General features: G+C 43.5%; 2 protein-coding genes across 8 annotated transcripts in view; both read left to right on the plus strand.

Annotated features, from left to right (window-relative positions):
- Positions 1–23,427, plus strand: part of si:dkey-246g23.2 (solute carrier family 66 member 2) — a 47,789-nt gene extending 24,362 nt beyond the window's left edge. For 2 of the 7 annotated variants that reach the window (XM_055024753.1, XM_055024817.1), the window contains exon 5: positions 5,628–11,561. In XM_055024753.1, the coding sequence (XP_054880728.1) occupies positions 5,628–5,793 (166 nt within the window). In that variant the 3' untranslated portion in view covers positions 5,794–11,561. Of the gene's footprint in view, position 1; positions 985–4,778; positions 5,165–5,627; positions 11,562–23,335 lie in introns of those variants that run through there. The other 5 variants (XR_008605264.1, XR_008605247.1, XR_008605262.1 and 2 more) reach the window with 5 other exon arrangements.
- An 81-nt stretch (positions 23,428–23,508) lies between these two features.
- Positions 23,509–23,645, plus strand: part of kcng4a (potassium voltage-gated channel, subfamily G, member 4a) — an 18,126-nt gene continuing 17,989 nt past the window's right edge. Inside the window, exon 1 of the mRNA XM_055024672.1 lies at positions 23,509–23,645. Within this exon, the coding sequence (XP_054880647.1) occupies positions 23,538–23,645 (108 nt within the window). The 5' untranslated portion in view covers positions 23,509–23,537.

The following is a 23,645-nucleotide window of genomic DNA, read 5'->3' on the forward strand; positions in this document are numbered from 1 at the left end:
GGGTGTGCAGCTGTTCTGATGACTGAAGATTAAACGCGTAATAACACTTTATCAGCCTCTCGGCGTGACGGACGACGAGCTGCAGAACATCATCTCTCACTTTTCCTCACATTTACTCCAACATTAATCAAAGAAGACACAAATGTTCCTGGAGATCAAATGGACTGATGCAAATTTGATTAAAAAACATAATAACCTCCTCTGATAGGCTGCAATGTTTAACCTGAATGTTTTCAACATCAGAGACTTTTCCTTTTTATAAAAATGAACTTGTTTGATTGCAGTGCTGCTAGTTTTCACAGTGACTGATGCAATATGTGGTGAGAAAATGCTCACCTTCCCTGGGAACCTGTATGCTCAGATAAAGCCAGCCATGTCCAATTACACACAGTGTGATTACCAACGCCGCGCTGCTATTGACTTCTCTTGTAAGAGCTCTTAGATTCAGTCACTCAGGGGAAATCAGGCGGGAGCAGAGAGGTGATGCGAAGCTGCAGCAGCAGAGGTGAGACAGAAGGACGTGGCTGTGAAAAGGATGACACCTGCAGCACCTGGACGACGTCTATAAACGCCTCTCAGTGTGACGTTAACTCACTGCTGTGGAAATGTTTATTTATTCTTCTGCTTCCATGCAGCATTAATCAGCTACAGTGGCGTTCCCAAACACTGAACTCATTAACATAAAGATTTAGAGTCCAATAAAGCGTACAGCTGCTTTAATTAAAACTATGAGGGAAATAAACACACAATCAGAAACTGTTGAGCTGCATGAAGTTGGACATGAAACCTCAGAGGGATTTGACGGTTACTAAAGTACAGCTTGTTAATTCTCCGGGCTTTAATGACTCCACAGAAACCCCACACAGGTGCTTTACTGCCCCAGAGCGAGGGGTAAAAGCTTACAGTACAGATGTTTAAAAACTCCAGTTTGTGAGTTAATGAGGGATTCATGGCAGGATCCAACACAGGAAGCTTCAGTTAGTTTTGATGGATAATTTCTGATTTACTCAGCTGTTCTTTAAACCCAGTTGAATAAAGTTTTGGCTATTTATGATTAAAAATTCATTTTCAAAGCAGTAATACATTTATATACATGCTTTTATTTTGAAGTGGATTAATTTGTTTTTACGACAAACAAATAAATGAGGAATAGAGAATAAAACAAAGACATGAAAAAAACCAGGGCTGATAATAAAGCAAATACTTGATGTTTTTATTGACACATGGTTGAGATCATGGCCAAGGTTAGCAACATGGCCGCCGCTCTGATGCTAACGCAAGCTGACAAATGGAAACGCTGCGCCTGCGTTTCCTCTCTGACAAGTCGGACCAGAACCGGTCCTGCTGGCCTCACAGCCAGCCGGTTCGGCCAGATCCAGTCCGGTTCAACGGTCTGGTTCGGTCCAGTTCAGCCCGAGCTGATCTGGTCCAGTCTGGTCCGGTTTGGCCCGGTCCAGTCCGGTCCGGTTTGGCCTGGTCCAGTCTAGTTCGGTTTGGTCCAGTCCAGTCTGGTCCAGTTCGGTCCAGTCTGGTCCGGTCCGGTTTGGCCCGGTCCAGTCCGGTCCGGTTTGGCCTGGTCCAGGCTGGTCTGGCCCGGTCTGGTCCAGTCCGGTCCGGTTTGGCCCGGTCCAGTCTGGTCCGGTCCGGTTTGGCCTGGTCCAGTCCGGTCCGGTTTGGCCTGGTCCAGTCTGGTCTGGCCCGGTCCGGTCTGGTCCAGTCCGGTCCAGTCTGGCTATGTCTCAGGTCAAGGTCACGCCCTTCAGGCCATCCTGGAGGCCCGGCTGCCATGTTTCCGGGTCGGCCCGTTGGGATGCAGCCGCTCTGCTAACCTGGAAGTAATGTGTGACCTTTGAACCCGAGCCAAGTCCCAGCTGCTTCAGCTGGAGACTGTCAGTGTTTTCTGAACCAAATGATCTGACAGCTGAACTAACATGACATATTTAACAGCCAGTGCAGAAAAAACGTTTGTATAAATGCAATAATTAATATGAGATGAGTTTCTCTGCATAAACACTGAAATGCATGAAGCTCTGCAGAAGTTTGACTAAACCTTTGAGCTCATGTATTTCTGTTTGTGTAATTTTTATATTTAACTTCATGCCTGTGAATCCGCCCGAGCTGCATCTTAATTAATCCTGTGAATAATAATAAAATCTCTGTTTTTGCAGAATATTTCTGAGGCTCTTTCAAGAACAAAGCCAGTAATTCGAGCTGCATGCAGCTGTTATTCATTTTTATTTCAGACAGGTCAGACTGAACTGTCATTAACTGAAATCTTAACACGCTGCTTCATTAACCTCCATCGTTTCCACATGCAGAACTTTCTCTAATGAACACAATCAGTTCTGCTGGTTCTGCTCAAAATTATGACTTTATATAACCAGGTTGAAGTTTCATGATTTAGGTTCTTTCAGTTACATTAGTTAACAGTCTTCCATAATATTAAAGTTTCAGTAAGAATTGGTTCATAAAGTATTTAGTATGTTGTTGCATATTATGCAGCCCAACATATTTCAATAACCTGCAGCGTTCTCCATGTTCGCCTCCTTTCTGCTGGCTCTGTGTTGTGGATCCGTCTCTGCTGTCAGCTTGGGAACTTTGGCCGTGCGATCGATCAACATGCATAATTCATCGTGAGGGTTAAGAGCAGCTCGGCTTCTCCAGCCGCGGTTTGATTTTCCTCTCTGCCGCCTGCTGCTGCAGCGCCCAGCTGCTGCAGCGCCGATCCGCCAGCAGTGCCGAGCCGCCTGGCTCCACGCTCTGCTCTGACGCGTGTTTGGGTCGGGCGGTTCTGAAGCTCCTGCTGTTCTGCGGTTTTCCTTTAGTAACTTTAAACGTCCCAAACGGTTTGATTGGTCCGGTTACCATTCAGACTCTTCAGCTCCATGACGGTTTGGGATCCTGGGAGTTTTTATGGTCACAGCAGATCAGCTGAAGAGAAAAATAAATCAGGAGTTTAATCCAGTTTTAATCCTGAACTGTGGGACAATAAAGGATATTTCTAATCTGAATCACAAGCAGATCATTAAATATTCATCCAGTTTACAGGAACGATGGCATCTTTCCTGAGAGAAGGCGTCTGGATCAGAGTTTCTTGTCAGACGGAGGAGTTCGTCCTCTTAAAATTCATTTCTTCTTTCTGACTCCACAGGCTGATTTCATTCACGTCTGATTTGACAGAGATCATGTTCCTGCAACAATCCTTTCAGTAGCAAAGATACAAAACATGAAACAATATCTGAGCAGTTCAGTTCTGAGCGGATCAGAACAATAACTTCTGTTCTTTCTGAACTAAACTTCTTGCATTTATAACATTTCTTTGATTTATTAAATAAGTTTAATTGTAACACAATCACTTCTTAATCTTTTAAGTTCTGTCAGAATTTCTTACAAATGTTATTACTTAAAAAAAACACAAAATGCAACTTAAAATAGTGCAGGAACCAAACGGTCAGCTCAGCACTGCAATGATTTAACGCAAGTAAAAGTAAAAAATTGTTATTAAGAAAACAGCTGAAATGTTAATCTCTGATTTAATTTCTAAAAACCATCAAATTAGACAGAAATATAAGTTATGTGCAAATTTTGGCATTTTTAAGAATGAAAGTGAAAACTAAGCCAAATTAAACATTGGCAAATAGAAAAACACATTTATGAAATCACGTTTTGACACAAGTTTTGAAAGTCGTACTATTTTCTGTAAATGTGTTTCTTTGATATCTCCAAGGTTCTGGTGCCGGATTGTGATGCCATCCGGCTTTCGCTCCACTGATTTCCTGTTTAGAAATCAGCCACAGGGATCGGTTCGGTTCAGGTTCAGTTCAGGTTCGGGTTCAGGTTTGGGTTCAGTTCAGGTTCGGGTTCAGTTCAGGTTCAGGTTCAGATTCAGTTCAGGTTCAGTTCAGGTTCGGGTTCAGTTCAGGTTCGGGTTCAGTTCGGGTTCAGTTCAGGTTCAGGTTCAGTTCAGGTTCGGGTTCAGATTCAGTTCAGGTTCGGGTTCAGATTCAGTTCAGGTTCAGTTCAGGTTCGGGTTCAGATTCAGTTCAGGTTCGGGTTCAGTTCAGGTTCGGGTTCAGATTCAGTTCAGGTTCAGTTCAGGTTCGGGTTCAGTTCGGGTTCAGATTCAGTTCAGGTTCAGTTCAGGTTCGGGTTCAGTTCAGGTTCGGGTTCAGTTCAGGTTCAGTTCAGGTTCGGTTCAGTTCAGGTTCAGTTCAGGTTCGGGTTCAGTTCAGGTTCAGTTCAGGTTCGGGTTCAGATTCAGTTCAGGTTCAGTTCAGTTCAGGTTCAGTTCAGGTTCGGGTTCAGTTCAGTTCGGGTTCAGATTCAGTTCAGGTTCAGTTCAGGTTCGGGTTCAGTTCAGGTTCGGGTTCAGTTCAGGTTCAGTTCAGGTTCGGGTTCAGTTCAGGTTCAGTTCAGGTTCGGGTTCAGATTCAGTTCAGGTTCAGTTCAGGTTCGGGTTCAGTTCAGGTTCAGTTCAGGTTCGGGTTCAGTTCAGTTCGGGTTCAGATTCAGTTCAGGTTCAGTTCAGGTTCGGGTTCAGATTCAGTTCAGGTTCAGTTCAGGTTCGGGTTCAGTTCAGTTCAGGTTCAGTTCAGGTTCGGTTCAGTTCAGTTCAGGTTCAGTTCAGGTTCGGGTTCAGTTCAGGTTCGGGTTCAGATTCAGTTCAGGTTCAGTTCAGGTTCGGGTTCGGGTTTCCGCAGACCAAACTAATCGATCCAGATCCCGCCAGGCTGAGCGGAGCTCTCTGATTGGCTGTGTTGTTGCTCTTTCTGCTTCAGTGAGAACATGAAGGATCACCTGAGTTCTCTGGTCTCTGATTGGTCAGTGAGACGGTCCAGGTGTTGGGTCTGAACGGAGCGTCACGGCGCTGTAGAACCAGCTTTCTGTCGGCATTAATGACCTTAAAGTGGAGCTTCCTCCTGACCCGTTGATGATCCGGATTCCTGTCTCCTGAGCAAAACTTTAGCATGAAGGGAGAGCAGCGGTTTCATCAGGATGAAGGTCAGAGAGGAGCAGCTCTCTGCCGATTCCCCCAGTGGACGGGAAGCCTGCTGGGCCAACGTTCACACGGCGGCCTCAGCTTGTCTGTCCCTCGCTGCAGGTCAGCTGTTCACAACAAAGGGTCAGTTTGGATCAAGCAGAGCCGGTTCGTCTCCTCCTGCAGGTATATAATCCCTCTATGAATGGAGAAATCTGCAACAAGGTGGCATCAAAACTAAAAACCTCACAGTTTCATCGAACGCGATGTCTAAAATGTCTTAATATTCTGTACAAACTTTAAAAACAACATCTTTTTTGGTCTAGTTTATGGAGTAAATATCTTTTCACCCTTGAAATAAGACAAAAGTAACTCATAAGCAAGATTTTTTTCATTGTTTTCATCAATAATCAACGTTGATTTATTCAGTTAATATGTCAATGAATTTCTCTGTTATAACATGAGAAAAATGTCAATGGAGATAATCTGACAGTGGAGCCAAAGCTTCATCAATATTAAGGATTCATTCACATAAATCCTTCATTTCTTGCTTATTTCTGGTGACCAGTGGATATTTGGTGACGTTAACGTCGTCGGTACGAATGAAGCTTTGATGGATGACTGACATGCTGTGGATGTTTCTCCGCAGCGTGAAGATGGTTCTGCTCTGGACGGCGGGCGACGCCTTCAAGACGGCATACTTCGTGATGAACGAAAGCCCGGCCCAGTTCTGGGTGTGCGGTTCGGTCCAGATCCTGCTGGATGCCGCCATCTTGCTGCAGGTTCTGCTGTACGGCCGGGACAAACTGGGCTAAACTGGGCCGAACCAGGAAACTGGGAGCTGCTGCTCCAGAACCAGACCACATTTTATATGCTGGAAAACCAAAGAAAATGTTTTTAGTGCTTATTGAAACTAAAGACTCAAAACTTTCTCAAAAAAACTAAATATCGGCAATTTTCACTTTAAATGCATTTCTGGTTATTTTCTACTATTTATTGGAACTTTGAGGATCATAGAAGAAATCCTGGAGGGGAATGTCCAGCAGGATCCAGAGGATCCAGTGGAACCAGAGGATCAAGTGGATCCAGAGGATCCAGCAGGATCCAGTGGATCCAGCAGAATCCAGAGGATCCAGGGTGCGTTCCATCCATCTGACTGATGCTTGGTTCTGTTTGCTGTTCGGATCCGGTTCGGATCGGGTCAGAGTTCAGAGAATAATTCAGGGTTTTTATCACAATCTATTGAATATTTAACATTATTTCTAGATCCAGGATTTCTATATTTTTACTGGAATTAAACGTTCTTTAATATTTGTGGCACTAATATTTTTTCTGTTTTTCATATTTGTTGCAGTTTGAAACAGAATTTGGACAAAGTTCAGAGGATTCAGTCTGACTGAATCCTTTTTTATTTTTTCCAAAATAAACAAAAAGAAAGGAAATCAAAACATGTTTTGAGGAGAGTTGAGAAATTGCAACACAAAAATAGAAGTTTAGAGAATCTGAAACTAAAGTCTGAAACTAAAGTATGACTCTGATGCTGCCTTGCTATCAATAGTATTGATACTTTGGATGGATCAGCTCAGCTGTAGTTCTTGGTTTTATAAACCGTAGCTGTGAAGCAGCCGATCAGCTTCAAAAACCAAAGCAGTGGAAAATGTTCAGTCCTGCTTAAAATACATGTTTAGCATGTTTTCTATGTTTGTAGTTTTTCTGTCATATTTCAGTGAATATATTTGTTTGATGAATAACGCTGATGGTTTTCTAAAAAATTTAGATTTAAATAACTGAAGAGTTGAAGAAACCGAGACATTAATGTCATTTTCTCACCTTTGCTGTTTGTCTCCACAGTAACCACGCCGCTGTACATCAGGTAGATCTAGTTACCTAGATCTACATCTAGTTAACAAGATCTACATCTAGTTACCTAGATCTACATCTAGTTACTGAGATCTACATCTAGTTACCTAGATCTACATCTAGTTACCTAGATCTACATCTAGTTACCTAGATCTACATCTAGTTACTGAGATCTACATCTAGTTACCTAGATCTACATCTAGTTACCTAGATCTACATCTAGTTACCTAGATCTACATCCATCCAGCTGCACAAATATATTATTCATTATCAGAAGTTCAGCATGTTCGCCTGCAGCCTGATTTTCTAACATGTGAGATCATTTTTACATTTATCAACTGAAAAAAGAACAGATGAAAATGTAAAATGTGGTTAAAGTTTATATTTGATGGGTCAGATTAGGACACAAGTTTGATGAATTCGTCAAATTCGTCGTTGAACCTGTGAACCAAACGTCACGTTTTATTTTTCTCCTGATGAAAACAGTTAAATATTCAGGAGGAGAATAAAATGTTTAAAAAGACAATTTCCTGATATTTGCTCACATTTTCTTAAATGGTCAAATGAAGGTCAAGATAATTCAGTTTAAGTCACAAACTATTACAGTATAAATCAGATTTTACTGAACAAAGCAGAGAACAGAATTTCTTTCAAAAATAAAAACTCAAAATGTTCTTTTCCAAATTATTATGACAGCAGAATTTCTAAACATTTTATGGATTATAAAAATCTGCAAACCGTCGTCACATGTTCTAAACTTTTAAATCCCTTTTGTACATATTAAATGAACTCAAATTCAATGAGAAACAACAGACACACACATACACACACACAGACACAAACACACAGACACACACACAGACACACACGCACACAGACACACACACACACACACACACAGACACACACACACACACACGCATACACACACGCACACAGACACACACACACACAGACACACACACGCATACACACACGCACACACACGCATACACACACACACACAGACACACACAGACACACACACGCACACAGACACACACACACATACACACACAGACACAAACACACACAGACACACACACACAGACACACACACACAGACACACACACACATACACACACGCACACACACACACAGACACACACACATACACACACACACAGACACACACAGACACACACATACACACACACAGACACACACACATACACAGACACACATACACACCTACACACACATACACACACACACATACATACACACACACACAGACACACAGACACACACACACACAGACACATACACACAGACACACCTACACACACACACAGACACACACACAGACACACCTACACACAGACACACACACAGACACACCTACACACACACACAGACACACACACACACAGACACACACATACACACACACACAGACACACACACACACAGACACACATACACACACATACACACCTACACACACATACACACACACAGACACACACACAGACACACACACACAGACACACACATACACAGACACACATACACACACAGACACACCTACACACACAGACACACACACAGACACACACACACATACACACACACACACAGACACACACACACACACACACACACAGACACACACAGACACACACACAGACACACACAGACACATAGAAATGATGCAGGAGCTTTAACTAAATGCAGCATGAGGAAAATCTCTGCCTATTCTGTGATTAAAAAAGAATCTGTCGTCTTTTCTTGGCTAATGATCCAAAATAAAAATGAACCATGAAAATCAGGAATGAGCCATTTGGCCATCTGTGGGTTTCTGCCTGCAGATGGAAAAGGCCAATGAGAGCAGAGCTGGGCTCCACAGGGAGCAGTTGGTGAAGTAAAGACGACAGAGTCTGCAGCAGTAAACTGAGCTGTAATTACTGCATGAAATGTTCTCAGCTTTAGCTGTGATTTACTGCACGGCCTGTAACTGCAGCCAGACCCAGACGCCGTCAGAGGAGCCAACCATCAGGACCTTCATCCTGATGGTTGGGCCTCCTCTTCGCTCCACATGGAGCCGCGGAGCCTCCACACCATCTGCCTGCTAAACCCACTAAAAATACATCTACAAACACACAGACCAACATTTACACTGGAAACACCAACAACATTTCATCAGTTTGGCTTCAATTCCTTGGTAAGAATTACTAAATACCATAATGGATAACAAGAAATCTTTTAAATATATATTTTCCTATCAACCTAAAAGTTGTTGTTTGTAGTATGTATAAACTCATAATTAGTTCAAACATGGTAAATCTTCAGTTCCTTTCTCTCTTTTTGCATTGCATGCTGGGATGGTGAAGCGGTTTCAGTGGAGCGGAGGCGTAAACAAAACACAGGAAGTCAAAGCAGAGGAGGAAGAACAAGATGGCCGCCGCAACAAAACATCTGGGTGGAGAAACACAGCCTCAAAGTTTTCATTAGCTGTTCTAGACGAGAGATCTGTGGAACAAGCTAACGTCATCGGCAACTGTTCATTATATTAGCTGGAGCTAACACCATTAGCAGGAGCTAGCACAATTAGCAACAGCTAACACCAACAGCAGGAGCTAGCACAATGAGTGAAAGCTAAAACCATTAGCAGGAGCTAGCACAATTAGCTACAGCTAACACCATTAGCAGGAGCTAGCATAATTAGCTACAGCTAACACCATTAGCAAGAGCTAGCATAATTAGCTACAGCTAACACCATTAGCAGGAGCTAGCACAATTAGCTACAGCTAACACCATTAGCAGGAGCTAGCATAATTAGCTACAGCTAACACCATTAGCAGGAGCTAGCACAATTAGCTACAGCTAACACCATTAGCAGGAGCTAGCACAATTAGCTACAGCTAACACCGAAACTGGAGATCTTAGCAACATAAAAAACAAATGTTAAAATACAGAATTAAGGAAAATTTAAATCTGAACTTAATCTATGATCTCATGCCTTAAACTAATTATTTGTTGGTCGAACTGTTTCATGTTTTCTGTCCTGATTTGAAGTTGAAATTCTTCTTCATTTTGTTAGTTCTGGATCTGGAAACGTTGAGCCAGCAGCTTGCAATGGGATCACATGATTTATAATCCATTTTGACCCAAAACCAGTTAGTGCTTAATGGACCGACTTTAAAATCCCTTTTATATGTTTTATTTCTCTTACAGGGTTCCGTACTCCCTTTACATGATTTTTAGTCAATAAAAGTTGTGAAACGTCCTTTCAGGTGTTAAAGTGCGATGTGAGAGTGAAAGCTTCGCCTGGCTGCTTCATTTCCCTTAATTCAGAACCATCTGCCGGTTCTGGATTCTCACATGAAATGAATCTGACCTCTCTCTGCGCCTCGCCCTTCTGCTCTGCCCCACTATCAGCACTTTATTAAATCCTCAATAAAGGAGAGAAATGAAAGAAAAAGGACAGTGGGGGAGGACAGCCGTTTGAAACTGGGACGGATCCGTCGTCTGTCCAGCTTCACCTTTCAGGCCCAACAGAAACATTTCAGACGCATCTGGACTGTATTGATTTTACTGCCAGGTTGTATAAATGCAGCATCATTTAGTTTTGGAGAAACTTTATTTATTACAGCAGCTGAAGGACACCAGATATGCATTTCATCAACTTGCTGGCAACAGCAGAGGAAACGCAGACATTCGGATCAGAGGAAGAAAGTTTTTACATGTCAAACAGTTTAGAAATGATCTGTAAGCAGTTCAGCTTCTGGAAAAACCATCAGAGCCGCGGAGCAGGAAACCCAGAAAACAGCTCTGCTCCTGTTTCAGGGGAAACTAACGAATGCCGTAAAATGTTTCAGCCAGCAGCTTCAGAAGTGGAACTGAGATCCAGTTGGATCCAGCAGAACCTCAGCAGCCATTAAAAATCACAAGCAGGTTAAAACTTTACACCTCAGGATGATGCTTCCTCCACCATGCTTGACTGTTTTTGGATCAACCTCAGCATTTGTCTTTTTCTCCACACTAATCCGCTAGCAGCTAAAGCTAAAGCTACAGCTCTGTCTGGAGAGGCGGCGGCCTGCAGGTCCGGATCAGAACATTAACATCAGGCACATTTAGAAAAACCACAAGATCCAAATGCAAAACAGACCAACGTAATCCAAACATGGTCAGAATCCTGCCCTCCAGGAGTTTCTGGGCTTTCAAACGTCCCAATAATAATTACAATAACACTTTTCTCTGAAACTCCAACCGAGCCGAACCTGTCACCCAGAATCTCTGCCGGGTCGGCGCCAAACATGATCCAGGTCCATAAAACGCCGCTTTCACATCAAACTGAAACATTTCTGAAAATATCTTAAAGTTATAAATGATTTCATAACTCAAGTTTTAAACATTTGAAGTTCAAAGAAAACTGAAGATTTGACTAAAACCAAATTCATTGTAACATTTGGATCCGGTAAAAATGTATTAAATTTAATGAGTTAATTAGTGATAAAAGGAGAAACGTTTGTTGATTTAACAGAAAATTCTGCTTTATTTGATTTGGTGCAACTTTTACCACCAGAAGTTGCCTTCAGTGTTTGTTCAGGATCATTTATTAAGACCTTCATCTTCACTCAGGATGATGAAAAATATTGAAATATTTTAGCTTTTATTATTCATTTCGCAGAAATGTAACTCTAACTGTTTGTTAATAAAAGCTGTTGTTACATGTTTAAAGTGTGAGTGATATTTTCATGGTGAGGGTTTGGGTCAGTCGGCTGTGAGCAGCTTCGTCAGGACAAACCGAACTGCAGAGGCCATTTTCAGTCTCCATCAAACGAGACGCAGCGGTTTGTGGTTCAATCCGAGTTTTTGTTGAATCTGCTTGAGAAAAAAAACTTTGTTTAAAAAGGTTGAGCTTCTATAAATAGGAGGGAAGTTGCATATTGGTCAAACGATGAGATTATTATTAATAGAGACCCGGAGAGCAGGTGAACTATTTCCGTCCAGCTCATCCATCATTGACCAGGCCGCTGTTCGGCTGCCATGTTGGATGATCAGCTGACTGATGGACAGCAGAGAACCAGACCAGCAGTGGGTTTTCTGCAGATACACCGGCTGGTGAAGGAAAATAATGAAAGCTCCAGACTTTCCAATAAGTCATCAATAAACCACAGAGAGCCTCTCATGTCCCACTGTCACCAGTTTAACCAGTTTAACCAGCAGCTGCAGACTAAACTGTCACGTTTTTTCCATTTCCCTCTGGAGTCCAACAGAAGAACCGATTCAATGTTCAACATTGATTTTCAGCTTCTTTTGTTTAAATGAAGGTTTTCAGGTTTTCATCGATTTTTACCACCAAACACAGGGCGTTACCATGCCAACGGGATTAATCAAACGTCAACAAAACGGCGAAACTTTGAGCCAAATTATGAAGCCAACAAATAAACATCAGAATGTAAGTGATTTAAAGCTGAGATTCACGTCCCTCTTATCACAAACCGCCTGTTTCTTTCTGTCCCACAGAGGGCGAAAAAATGTATTTACACATGCATGCAACCCCTTTTAATCTGATACCCCTAAATAAAACCAAACCACAACCTTCCTGGAGGAAAACCTGCAGCAGAGCTGAGCCTGGGGTCAAAGTTCAGCGTCCAGCAGGACGACCAGCCTGAAACATGCAGCCTGAGACATTATGGGATGGTTTAGATCAGAACTGATCCATGGGTTAGAATGGCCTAGTCAAAGTCCAGACCTGAATCCAACTGAGATTCTGTGGAAGATTTAAAACCTGATGATCACTAAACCTCATTTTTCTCTAATTTTTAATTAAAATATTTTATTTGAAATGAGATAAAACTGACAAGTTTTCATTAAGGATCCAGTTTTACAGCAGAAAGACACAAGAGGCATTAAATTACCAACCTTTAACCAGGTGATAAAAATGTTTCTCAGTAATCCACATTTTCTGCTTTTAATTAAACCTTTAATTAACGCTTTAATTTGAAAGGCATTTCAGATGAAAGCGTTCCATGAATATCATCATTCATTTCAAATGTGGAGCAACTTGTTGTCAACAAATGCTAAGTTTGGTTAAATTAGTGGTGAATTTTCAGGCTAGGAAAATGAAAACTGCCTCATTTGCCCCCTGATGACTGAGTGAAGTTCCTGGTGTTCAGTGTTTGTGCTGTTTGTTGGTTTGAGCAGTAAAAGTTGTGCTTGTGCTGCTCTTGCTTTAAGATATTAGATCATTAATATGGTCAAAGCAGAACCTGAAGGTTTCTCTCTGGTTTTTCTCGCTGATCGGAGGTTTTCCTGATGCTCAGGGGAAATAATCTGACCGTCGCTGTTAAACAGCCCTGAGCTGCGACGTTTCTGATGGTTTGACTGAAACGGTTTCATTGATCAATCGATCGCGGCCATTCAGGATCCCCTTCCTCAAAGTCGATGGCTCCCGGTTTTCTTCCAGGTTTTAAGCATCTATTCCACGACCAGAAGATGTGATACTGGAAAGCAGCAACTGTCCAACTGCAAAACCATTTCTGCTCAGTTAAAGTTTTGGCCTGGCTTCATTTATTCCTGTCATTGTAAAACCAATCTGTGCTTCAGAAAGTGGTGAAAAGGCCTCAGTCTTCCTCCCGTCCTCCATCTTGTTTGCTTCCTGTTTGTGAGGCAGGTCAAGGCCGGACGAAGGGAACAGACCCAAACTGGTTCTGAGGAAACATTTGATCCCTTCCTCTGCTTCACGGCTCTTCGGATGGAAAGTCGGAGGCAGCGTCGTTTGATGACTCACCACGTTGCTCTTTTTGTTGGCGCCATGGAGGCGTTCAGCGAGGAGAAGGCACGCGAAGCTGGAGCCAAGCTGTTAATGATGAGGCTGTCGGGGGAAAGACACACTGTTGTCCCAGCGAGACAAAACCAACAAGCTGCTGCGATCGGCCTCATCCCGACCAGCTGGGAGCTTATGGAGGGTTTCATCACTTCCTGTTAGCGCAGCGGCGTCAGAACCCCAGACCGCCGGGCCAGTTAAAAGTGACCCTCATCATAACCGGCTGGTCAGACTGATCACCAGTGACTCTGCCAGGTTAAACTGGGCAGACTGGTTTGACCCTCTGTGACCCAGTCAGAGGGTCAAAGGTACAAACGCTTCCAGCACAAAACAAACAGGATGAAGCCATGAGAGAGAATTTAAACCAGTAAGAATCAAATGATTCAGGGACTGGATGCTGGTCAGAGTCCAATATCTGCTCTAATGTCCAGTTTATCGCGTTTCGGTTCAATTAAAATGATTAATCCAGTTGATTGCCGGGTCTGTAGTTAATCACAATCAAACTATATATTGATAAAATAAGCAACATTTTGAACTAAAAACTCCTTTTTGCTGCTGAATCATTCAAAAATGCTTTTCATCTGTTCTTCATATTCATCTGCAGAAATGTTGCTTTTGTTAGCTGCAAGCAGACTGTTGTAAGGATTGATTTGATATTTTCTCCCAGATCTGTTTAAAAGAAATCATGAAAAAACTCCCAGGCCTGGACTCCCTTGTTCTGTCGCCACCATGTCTGTGGCCTAGTCCAAGGAAACACCTGACTTTATTTTTTTTAATGTTTCACAGAATAGAGTATTTCTTTAATATGTTTGCTGATAGAAATGTGAGCAGTTTGCTTTTTGTGGTTCTCACAGCATCGTTTTCATCTTCCTGAACATGATGAGGAGAAACGGTTTTTATTACGTGTTAAATGTTATACAAGGACGACTAAAAGCCGTTTTCAACAACATGTTGAAACTAAACTAAACCTTTTCATATCATCACAAATACTCAGCAGTGACTCAGTTTATGCAAATGAATTCAGGTAAAATAATGTCTGAATTTCTCTCTGAAGCAACGGAAACAAGATGGACGCCGTGAAGAAGATGGACATGAAGCAGAAAAGAGGCGGTCCTGTGACCCTGACCTTCACATGAACTCAGCGTTAATGAGCAGATCGGGTTCTTCTTCCTGCCGGCTCCGGTCATCCGGACTCACCTGGAGCTCAGGTGCTGCTGCTGCCTGTAACAGGATGCTGAGAACCTGAGTGGCTGAGGATCCAGTTTCCTTCCTGCCAGCTGGCTGTTGTGCAGAAGAAACCTTCTGGACCCGATCAGAGCCGGATGGACTCTGAACCCAGATGATGACCCGATCAGAGCCGGATGGACTCTGAACCCAGATGATGACCCGATCAGAGCCGGATGGACTCTGAACCCAGATGATGACCCGGTCAGAGCCGGATGGATTCTGAACCCAGATGATGACCCGGTCAGAGCCGGATGGATTCTGAACCCAGATGATGACCCGGTCAGAGCCGGATGGACTCTCTGGTTTTTCATCATGTGGAAACCAAACCTGTTCCCACAATTTCTCTTTTGTTCTCTGACTTTTGCAGCAAATATTCATCTAAAACTAGATCTTTAAATCCATAAAAGACACCTTATTTATTAGCTTTTTGTCAGGAACAGACCCACAGTAACACAAACTGAATGGATCAGCAGAGCCGTGGTGTATTTTGGTGCTTAAAGGGATTAAACAGCAGAAACTGGACCAGCGCATAAACTCACTGGTTGCCATGATAACCTGCATTCATCCAGCTGATTTAGCATTAGCTAGCCTGTTGTCAGGGAGATGCAACTGTTTCTCACAGCATGGTGCCGAACCGACCCAAACACTGAAATGGCCCAAAGTCAGTAGCTGGACGTTACTAGCAACAATGAAGCTAATGTTGCTCTGTAATGCTAACAAAAGGTTTGCTAGCTGAATTTGGCATGTTGACTTCCTGTCTCCTCCAAACAGGTTTATTAAATGTTAAGTTTCATACACTTAAAAAACAATCTAAATTCAAGTGTTTTTAAATCATTTTCAAGTACATGTTTTCAAACGTTTGCAACGCCGCACTTTGCAGATAAAAATGAACTGAAATAATCACATGTATCTTAAGCAGTGATCTGGGCTTTCCCAGCTCGACGTTTGACTGTTTTAACTTTTCATCTCCTTGTCATTTTTTACGTTTTCTCGTGTGAACGGTCGATCAGTAAAAGCTTTACGGGCGTCTGACTGGTCAGTGGTATTCTGCAGTTGATGACATCACAGACTGCGTCACCTGTGACATCACAGAAACGCCCTTTGCTGGTGCTGTGACATCATTCCGCCACCAAATATCTTTATTGTTGTTTACATTAAAAATAGTCCATGATTTATTGTTTTATTCTGTATATCAGGGACATCAAACTCCTTTTCATAAAGGGCCGGATCGAAAAAGAGAGCAGGAAAGAAAATGGATAATAAATAGACATAAACATGAAAAAGTAAAAGATAAAAACTATTGATTTGTGTGTGTGTGTACGTGTGTGTGTGTGTGTGTGTGTGTGTACGTGTGTGTGTGTACGTGTGTGTGTGTGTGTACGCGTGTGTGTGCGTGTGTGTGTGCGTGTGTGTGTGTACATGTGTGTGTACGTGTGTGTGAGTGTGTGTGTGTACGTGTGTGTGTGTGCGTGTGTGTGTACGTGTGTGTGTGTGTGTACGTATGTGTGTGTACGTGTGTGTGTGTATACGTGTGTGTGTGTGTGTGTACGTGTGTGTGTGTTTGTGTACGTATGTGTGTGTGTGTGTACGTGTGTGTGTGTGTGTGTGTGTACGTGTGTGTGCGTGTGTGTGTGTGTGTACGTGTGTGTGTGTTTGTGTACGTGTGTGTGTGTGTACATGTGTGTGTGTGTGTACGTGTGTGTGTGTGTGTGTGTGTACGTGTGTGTGCGTGTGTGTGTGTGTGTGTACGTGTGTGTGTGTGTGTGTGTGTGTGTGTACGTGTGTGTGTGTGTGTGTGTGTGTGTGTGTACGTGTGTGTGTGTGTGTGTGTGAAACCTGCAGAAGCTGGTATAAGAGGACATTTCTGTGAGAATCGTCTTCAATGAAATGATGCATCTCAGTTTCTCTCATTTCCTCCCTCAGATGTCGACAGATTCTTTTATTGCCATAAAAACTTCCTTGGATGTTCGTTTCTTGTAAAGTGTGGATCGGCTCAGAGTGAGGGTTGAGTCGGTTTCCTGATGTTTCTCAAATGATGAAGCTCATTATATCTCCTTTTATTTTAATAACTTTAAAAATATCCAATCAGGAATCCCTGCGTTTGCTAGAGGCTGGAATCTGCTCCTCATGTTCAAACCTGAATCAAATATTAAAGTGGCTTTAATACAGGAAACCTGAAATCTTGCTGCTGATGTGGAAGTTGTAGAAAATGAGTGGAGTTGGACTGAATGAGACTTGGTCAGGCTGAAAAGCCCTGAAGCTCGTTCTGCTCTGCCCACCTGGTGGCCTCTGTACAGGATTCCCTTTTATGCTGGAAGGGATTTTGAATTGGGATGGAAGCCTTGCTGATGTGCAGCGAACTGCTTTGAATACAAATGATTTCCCTCTGAGCAGAGTACACAACGCCGGCTCGTTCTGACTGATTCTGCACACTGGAGGCTCCGCAGGTCCTGAATATTTTTACATGAAAACTCATTCAGATCCTGCAAATCAGCCGGCATAGAATGACTTTCTGTTGTTATTGCCGCCGGAGCGACAGTTATCCAGTCCAAACAAAGCCGTAACCAAGGTTTAGTTGTTTTAGTCTCCAGCTCTGAAAGGCTGACGGCTGCCGAACAAAATTCAGTTTAGTTTTAAACATCGAAGCTTCAACGTTGGTGTAAATATTCTCATCAAGCTCTGCGACGTGTTGTTGAGCTACAGGATGATCTTACAGAGCAAACAACATTCAGTGCTTTAACACAGAGGACATGCTCACCTCATTCATCCTGGAGATGTTGCTCCGGGCTTTGACTAGGTCAAATAGCAGGAGGCTCCAGAGGTTTCACCAACGAGTCGATTTTAAGGTTACATTCACATTGCAGCCTGAAATGATTATTTAATGCGACCTGCATCTGAGTGACTCAATGAAGAACTTTGGTCCATAAAAAACGATTTCTTTGTGTTGCTCGTCGTCAGCCACCGATGAATGCTAACTGCTGCTAGCATACGTAGCGACATGTCCGGGTTTTCAGTGCTTTGCAGGCGACTAAACCTGTAAAGTGAAAATTCATCAGTTAATTTTACTGAACATGAAAACAGAAACTAAAGACTGGAGGGTTTTTTTTTTAGCTGCTTTATTATCAAATTTAGATTTTTGTGTTTTTTTGTCCAGGTTGACTAAAAAATGAGCTATTTTTGTTCCAGATTAGTTTTCTAAGCTACAGTAAAGTATTTATTAAAGATGCACAGATATGAACATATGAAATCATTTTACTTTAATCAACTTTTCATTTAATCACTCGACTAATCATCTGAATAATCAATTAATTAATCGTCTGATATAGAATTAGACTGAATAGATCAATAGATCAGGCACATTATCAGTGATATCCGATCTTTTTTCAATACAGGACCTGATACAAGTATTGATATCGTATTGGTGAATATTGATATTGTATCGGTGAATCTCTGGTTCCATGTTTGCTCAGCTCTGAGTGGAAATGCTGCAGCTGACCTCCTGCTGCTCTCTGCGCTCATGAGTAATGACGGGTCCATCCAGCAGAATGGATATGTTGTTAGAAAACAGTGCCGTGTGGAGAGACCCCCCACAGGCAGCTGGGATCCGTCTCCTCTGTAACGGTCTGGCGCCTCCAGGCCGCAACAAACCGTTTGCTCCATGTTTCTCCCTGAGGCCTAATGAGCTGCTTCTCAAGGACAAACCCGCAGAAATCTGCAGCCCGGATCTCTGGGGGTCCGCTGAGTTATGTTTGGTCCGTGGCTTTTCAAAGTCAGCCTGTGACACTGAGACGTGCTGCGATGCAGCTGTTCAGTCAGAAACGCAGCGTCGGCCTTCCTGCATCTCAACCAAGATGTTTCTCTCTCAGTAGGAGGTCTGCTGCTTTTCCTATGGTACTGAAGAGGAATCCCTGAGTACGGCTGATTCTTGTTAAACAAGGTTTATTTATGTGGAAAAAATCCTAAAACTGATTTCCCATGGCGGACGTCGGTCTGATCTTTGACCTGTTATTCTGCACCACCCAGGTTACAGTGAAAGCTTCATGCAGTCAGAAATGTTTTTCATGAGCTACGTCTTGTTTACCACCAGGAGCCGCTCTCTGCTCAGCTTTCTGACCGTTCAGTCAGATTTAAAGAACAGCAGCTAAAGCGAAGAAGGCGGATGAGCAGAGCTGCTAGCAGCTGATGATGTCATCACGTGACTGTGATGTCTGGATGCTGAGCTGTTAGCATGTTAGCATGAGACTGTCAAACAGCAACAGTTTTCAGTCAGAGGCTTATTCGGATATGTTGGAACACTGACTGCTACTGGAGCTCCTTCCTGCCCACCATCCACTCTTTGAAGATAATTGCATAAAATGTCACATAAATATTAATTGAAATAAATTAAAGAAAGATTACAAAAAACATTTTAAAGTTTTTAGTTTTCTGTTGTTGATAGGCAACAGGACCAACTTGGGAGGATGGATGGTTGGATGGTGGATGGATGATGGTTGGATGACGGTTGGATGGTTGGATGGTGGATGGATGGTGGTTGGATGATGGATGGATGATGGATGGATGATGGTTGGATGATGGTTGGATGATGGATGGATGGTGGTTGGATGGTGGTTGGATGGTGGTTGGATGGTGGTTGGATAGTGGATGGATGGTGGTTGGATGATGGATGGATGATGGATGGATGATGGTTGGATGATCATCCATCCACCATCCAACCATCATCCAACCATCATCCAACCATCATCCATCCATCCTCCCAAGTTGGTCCTGTTGCCTATCAACAACAGAAAACTAAAAACTTTAAAATGTTTTTTGTAATCTTTCTTTAATTTATTTCAATTAATATTTATGTGACATTTTATGCAATTATCTCCAACCAAAAAATAAAAAATATTCACATAACTCAAACAACTATAAACAGTAATTATTTTTAAAAATACATAAATAAGTGATGGTTTCTCAACTGCGCCATCTCATCATGTCTCAACAACTGATCACAGTGTGAAGAACACAAAGTCCTGGTTGGATGGTTGGATGGTGGATGGATGATGGTTGGATGGTGGATGGATGGTGGATGGATGGTGGATGGATGATGGATGGATGGTGGATGGATGATGGTTGGATGGTGGATGGATGGTGGATGGATGGTGGATGGATGATGGATGGATGGTGGATGGATGATGGTTGGATGATGGTTGGATGATGGATGGATGGTGGATGGATGATGGTTGGATGATGGTTGGATGATGGATGGATGATGGTTGGATGATGGTTGGATGGTGGATGGATGATGGATGGATGATGGATGGATGGTGGATGGATGATGGTTGGATGATGGTTGGATGATGGATGGATGATGGTTGGATGATGGTTGGATGATGGATGGATGGTGGATGGATGATGGTTGGATGATGGTTGGATGATGGATGGATGATGGTTGGATGATGGTTGGATGGTGGATGGATGATGGATGGATGATGGATGGATGGTGGATGGATGATGGTTGGATGGTGGATGGATGGTGGATGGATGATGGATGGATGATGGATGGATGGATGATGGATGATGGATGGATGGATGATGGATGGATGATGGTTGGATGATGGTTGGATGGTGGATGGATGATGGATGGATGATGGATGGATGGTTGGATGGATGGATGATGGTTGGATGGTTGGATGATGGTTGGATGGTGGATGGATGATGGTTGGATGGTTGGATGGTGGATGGATGATGGATGGATGATGGATGGATGGTGGATGGTGGATGGATGATGGATGGATGATGGATGGATGGTGGATGGATGATGGATGGATGATGGATGGATGGTGGATGGATGATGGTTGGATGATGGTTGGATGCTGTAGTTTCTGTTGCTTCTTGTCTGTATTTATTGTCGCTCATGTAGTTTGGGAGGAAACTGCGCCCCCTGTCGCGCGCATCGCGCTGAGGGTAAAACCAGCGACCCAACATCTCCTGTGTCCTTGAATTTCACACAATCCGCCCAGAGGCGGATTTATTCGCGGACTCCGGAGCCAGCCTCGCTGGTTCGGCTGGTTCCGCTGGACCCGTCTGCTGGATCTACGCTGCGTGGTGCCGTGACGCTTCCGGTCACCTTTACGCAAACTTGAACTTGGTGAAGCTGCCCGGGGCAGCGGAGCTGCGCACAGCCCCTCCCTGCGCCTCTTCCTCCTCCTCCTCTTCCTCCTGCTCCCGCAGTACCGCCGGCTGGGCTGGAACGGGACACTTTCACCGAACCTTTACCTGCTTCCCGCACCGCGGCTCCGGACCGCTGCCCGCCTTCCGCCGGCTGGAGGCTGCGGACGCCGGGGATGCTCCCCCCGGGATGAGGCGGCTGCTGGCGGACCGCCCGCGGTGGAGTTGAAGAGGTTGCGGTGGGATCACGCAGACAGAGGAGGGGGGCGGGGTATCCCCCGGATCTCATCCGGCCATCTGGAGGAGAGGAGAGGAGTGCGGGACACAAAGCGGGACGCAAAGCGGTAAGCTGCTCCATAAGTTCCACCCCGCGGTCCGCAGAGAGGATTTCTGTTGCTTCACCTTTACATTAAATATTCACAACACGCCGGAAAAACCCAGATCAAGTCAGACTCTGTGTTTTATTGAGGAGCAACACTTTAAGGGGGATATTTGCTTCATTTAAATGTTGCCATTTGGTTGCTAAAGGAATCTGTTTGTTTTCTCTGAAGCCAGTCAGTCATAAAAGTCCTGAAAGTGATTCGTGCTCCAGCTGGTTTCCGTCTTTTCTGACCTTTTCAGACTAAAGAGATTCGTTATTTTCCCGCCTGCAGCTGCAGGTTCCGGCGGATTCTCAGCTTCCCGCAGTTTGCAGGTTGCAGCAAACAACCAGATGCTTCATTACTGTCGGTTCTGCAGCGGGTCTGACTTTCACTGACCTGCTGAAGTTCCGACCATCATCCATCAACCCGGAGCTGCAAACTGTCCCTTCACTGCAGAACCACCGGTACTGTCGCTCTGATACACATTATATATGTTCAAAATAGATGCGCGCGCGCACACACACACACACACACACACACACACACACACACACACACACACACACACACACACACACACACACACACAAAACAAAGTTTCACAATATCAAAATAGTCAAAGTTATTGATTTTCTTTTATTTCCATCCCTTTGTGACGTTTATTGTTCTTCAAAATGCCTTTATTTTAGATTTATTAGAACAAATGCCAAAGTGTTTATTATATTAATAATTTATATATCCTTGTGAATAGTGCGTCTCTGAGAAAACATAAATTGACTCCAAGTCCTACATTGAACCGTGTATTTATATTCTTCCTGTTCTGTGTGGGTCTGTGACCCAAAGGAGCCTAAAAATAGCTGATAATCTTCTTCCTTATTTAACTTTGCAGTAGAAAACTTCACACACAGAATGAATTAATATTCTGGTCTGAGCAGGAAACCAGGTGATTTATTGGTTCTTGTGGATCCGAACCAGTGCAGCGTTTTGCTCTGTGGCCGATTCCGACTCAAACTCAGCAGATTTATGTTGATGTAACAAAAAAACTCATTTATTCTGCAGGTTGGTCCTTTTTTCCCTTCAGTTTGTAAAACGAAGCTTCTTATTTTCCTGAGATGTGGATGTTTGACTTGCAGGAGGAACCTGCAGGACTAAGTAGCTCAGACAATTTGTCTGGGGACTGAGCTGGAAGAGGACACGACGTTGTCTCCATCCGTGTTGTGAGTCAGGAGTCACAGTGGCAGATGAGTGTTGCTTTCAGTGCAGGAAGAAGTGCATGAATTTTTAAAACCGGGTCGCAGTCTGCAGAGAAGTTCAGGCCAAATTGTTGCACAGCCTGACTTCTGTTGTCTGCTGTAGTGGCTGAACTTTCCTCTTGAAGAACTGGTCCAACAGCAGAGGATGAAATATTAAAAAAGAAAAAGTTTTAAATAAAGTTCCTACAGAGAGATTTATTTGTTGAAGGAGATTTCTGGGTTGATGTGCAACAGTTGCATAGAGCAACTCGGGGAATATTGAAGTTATTATCTGTAAAATATGAGAATTAAAATCAATTCTTCAGGTTAAAGTGCAGCCTTGCTACAGTAGATATGTAATTAAAGAGTCAGTCTGATAACACTCATACTTTGTGACCAATAACAGTTGAGAGTTTTTTACAGCCAGGCAGTCTGGGCAGCTGAAACGGTGAGCACTGCCAATAAGTTTCAGTGTTTCTCTTGGCAGCAGAAGAGTTTCTGATCTGTGATTCAGTGTCTGTCTGCAGGGAAGCTGCCACTAATTCACTCTGAGTGTGAACTGCACTAATGTTTGTTCATTTATCAGCCGTCGGTCTGTCTTTGGACACTGATTGCTGTTTAGGTGAATTAGCTGTAATGAACGATTAATAGCTGATGCTAACCGTTAGCTGGATGTGACCGTTGTGCTTCTGCTCGTTCCTCCTCCAGCGCCTGCATGATGCCACCATGTTTTCCTGATCCGCCTGGCTGGCCGCCATCAGCCTCCAATCAATAACCAATGAGATCCTGAGGAGGAACCCAGATCCAGTTCTGAACTTTAACTAAAGTCACAAGATAAACAGAAGTTCTTCAGAGAGGCGTTGGCCTCAGACTCGTCCTGTTGTGAGCCGGCCGCCTTCCTGATGCCGCCATGCCCATCATCAGCAACACCAACCACGACTTCAGCAACCTGTCGCTCAGCGACGACAGCAGCCTGGACCGCATCTTCACCGAGATCCCAGAGACCGAGACCATCAAG

This window comes from Poeciliopsis prolifica, unplaced genomic scaffold (assembly GCF_027474105.1).
Source record: "Poeciliopsis prolifica strain line A6 unplaced genomic scaffold, Auburn_PproV2 SCAFFOLD001, whole genome shotgun sequence".
NCBI classification, from domain to species: domain Eukaryota; kingdom Metazoa; phylum Chordata; class Actinopteri; order Cyprinodontiformes; family Poeciliidae; genus Poeciliopsis; species Poeciliopsis prolifica.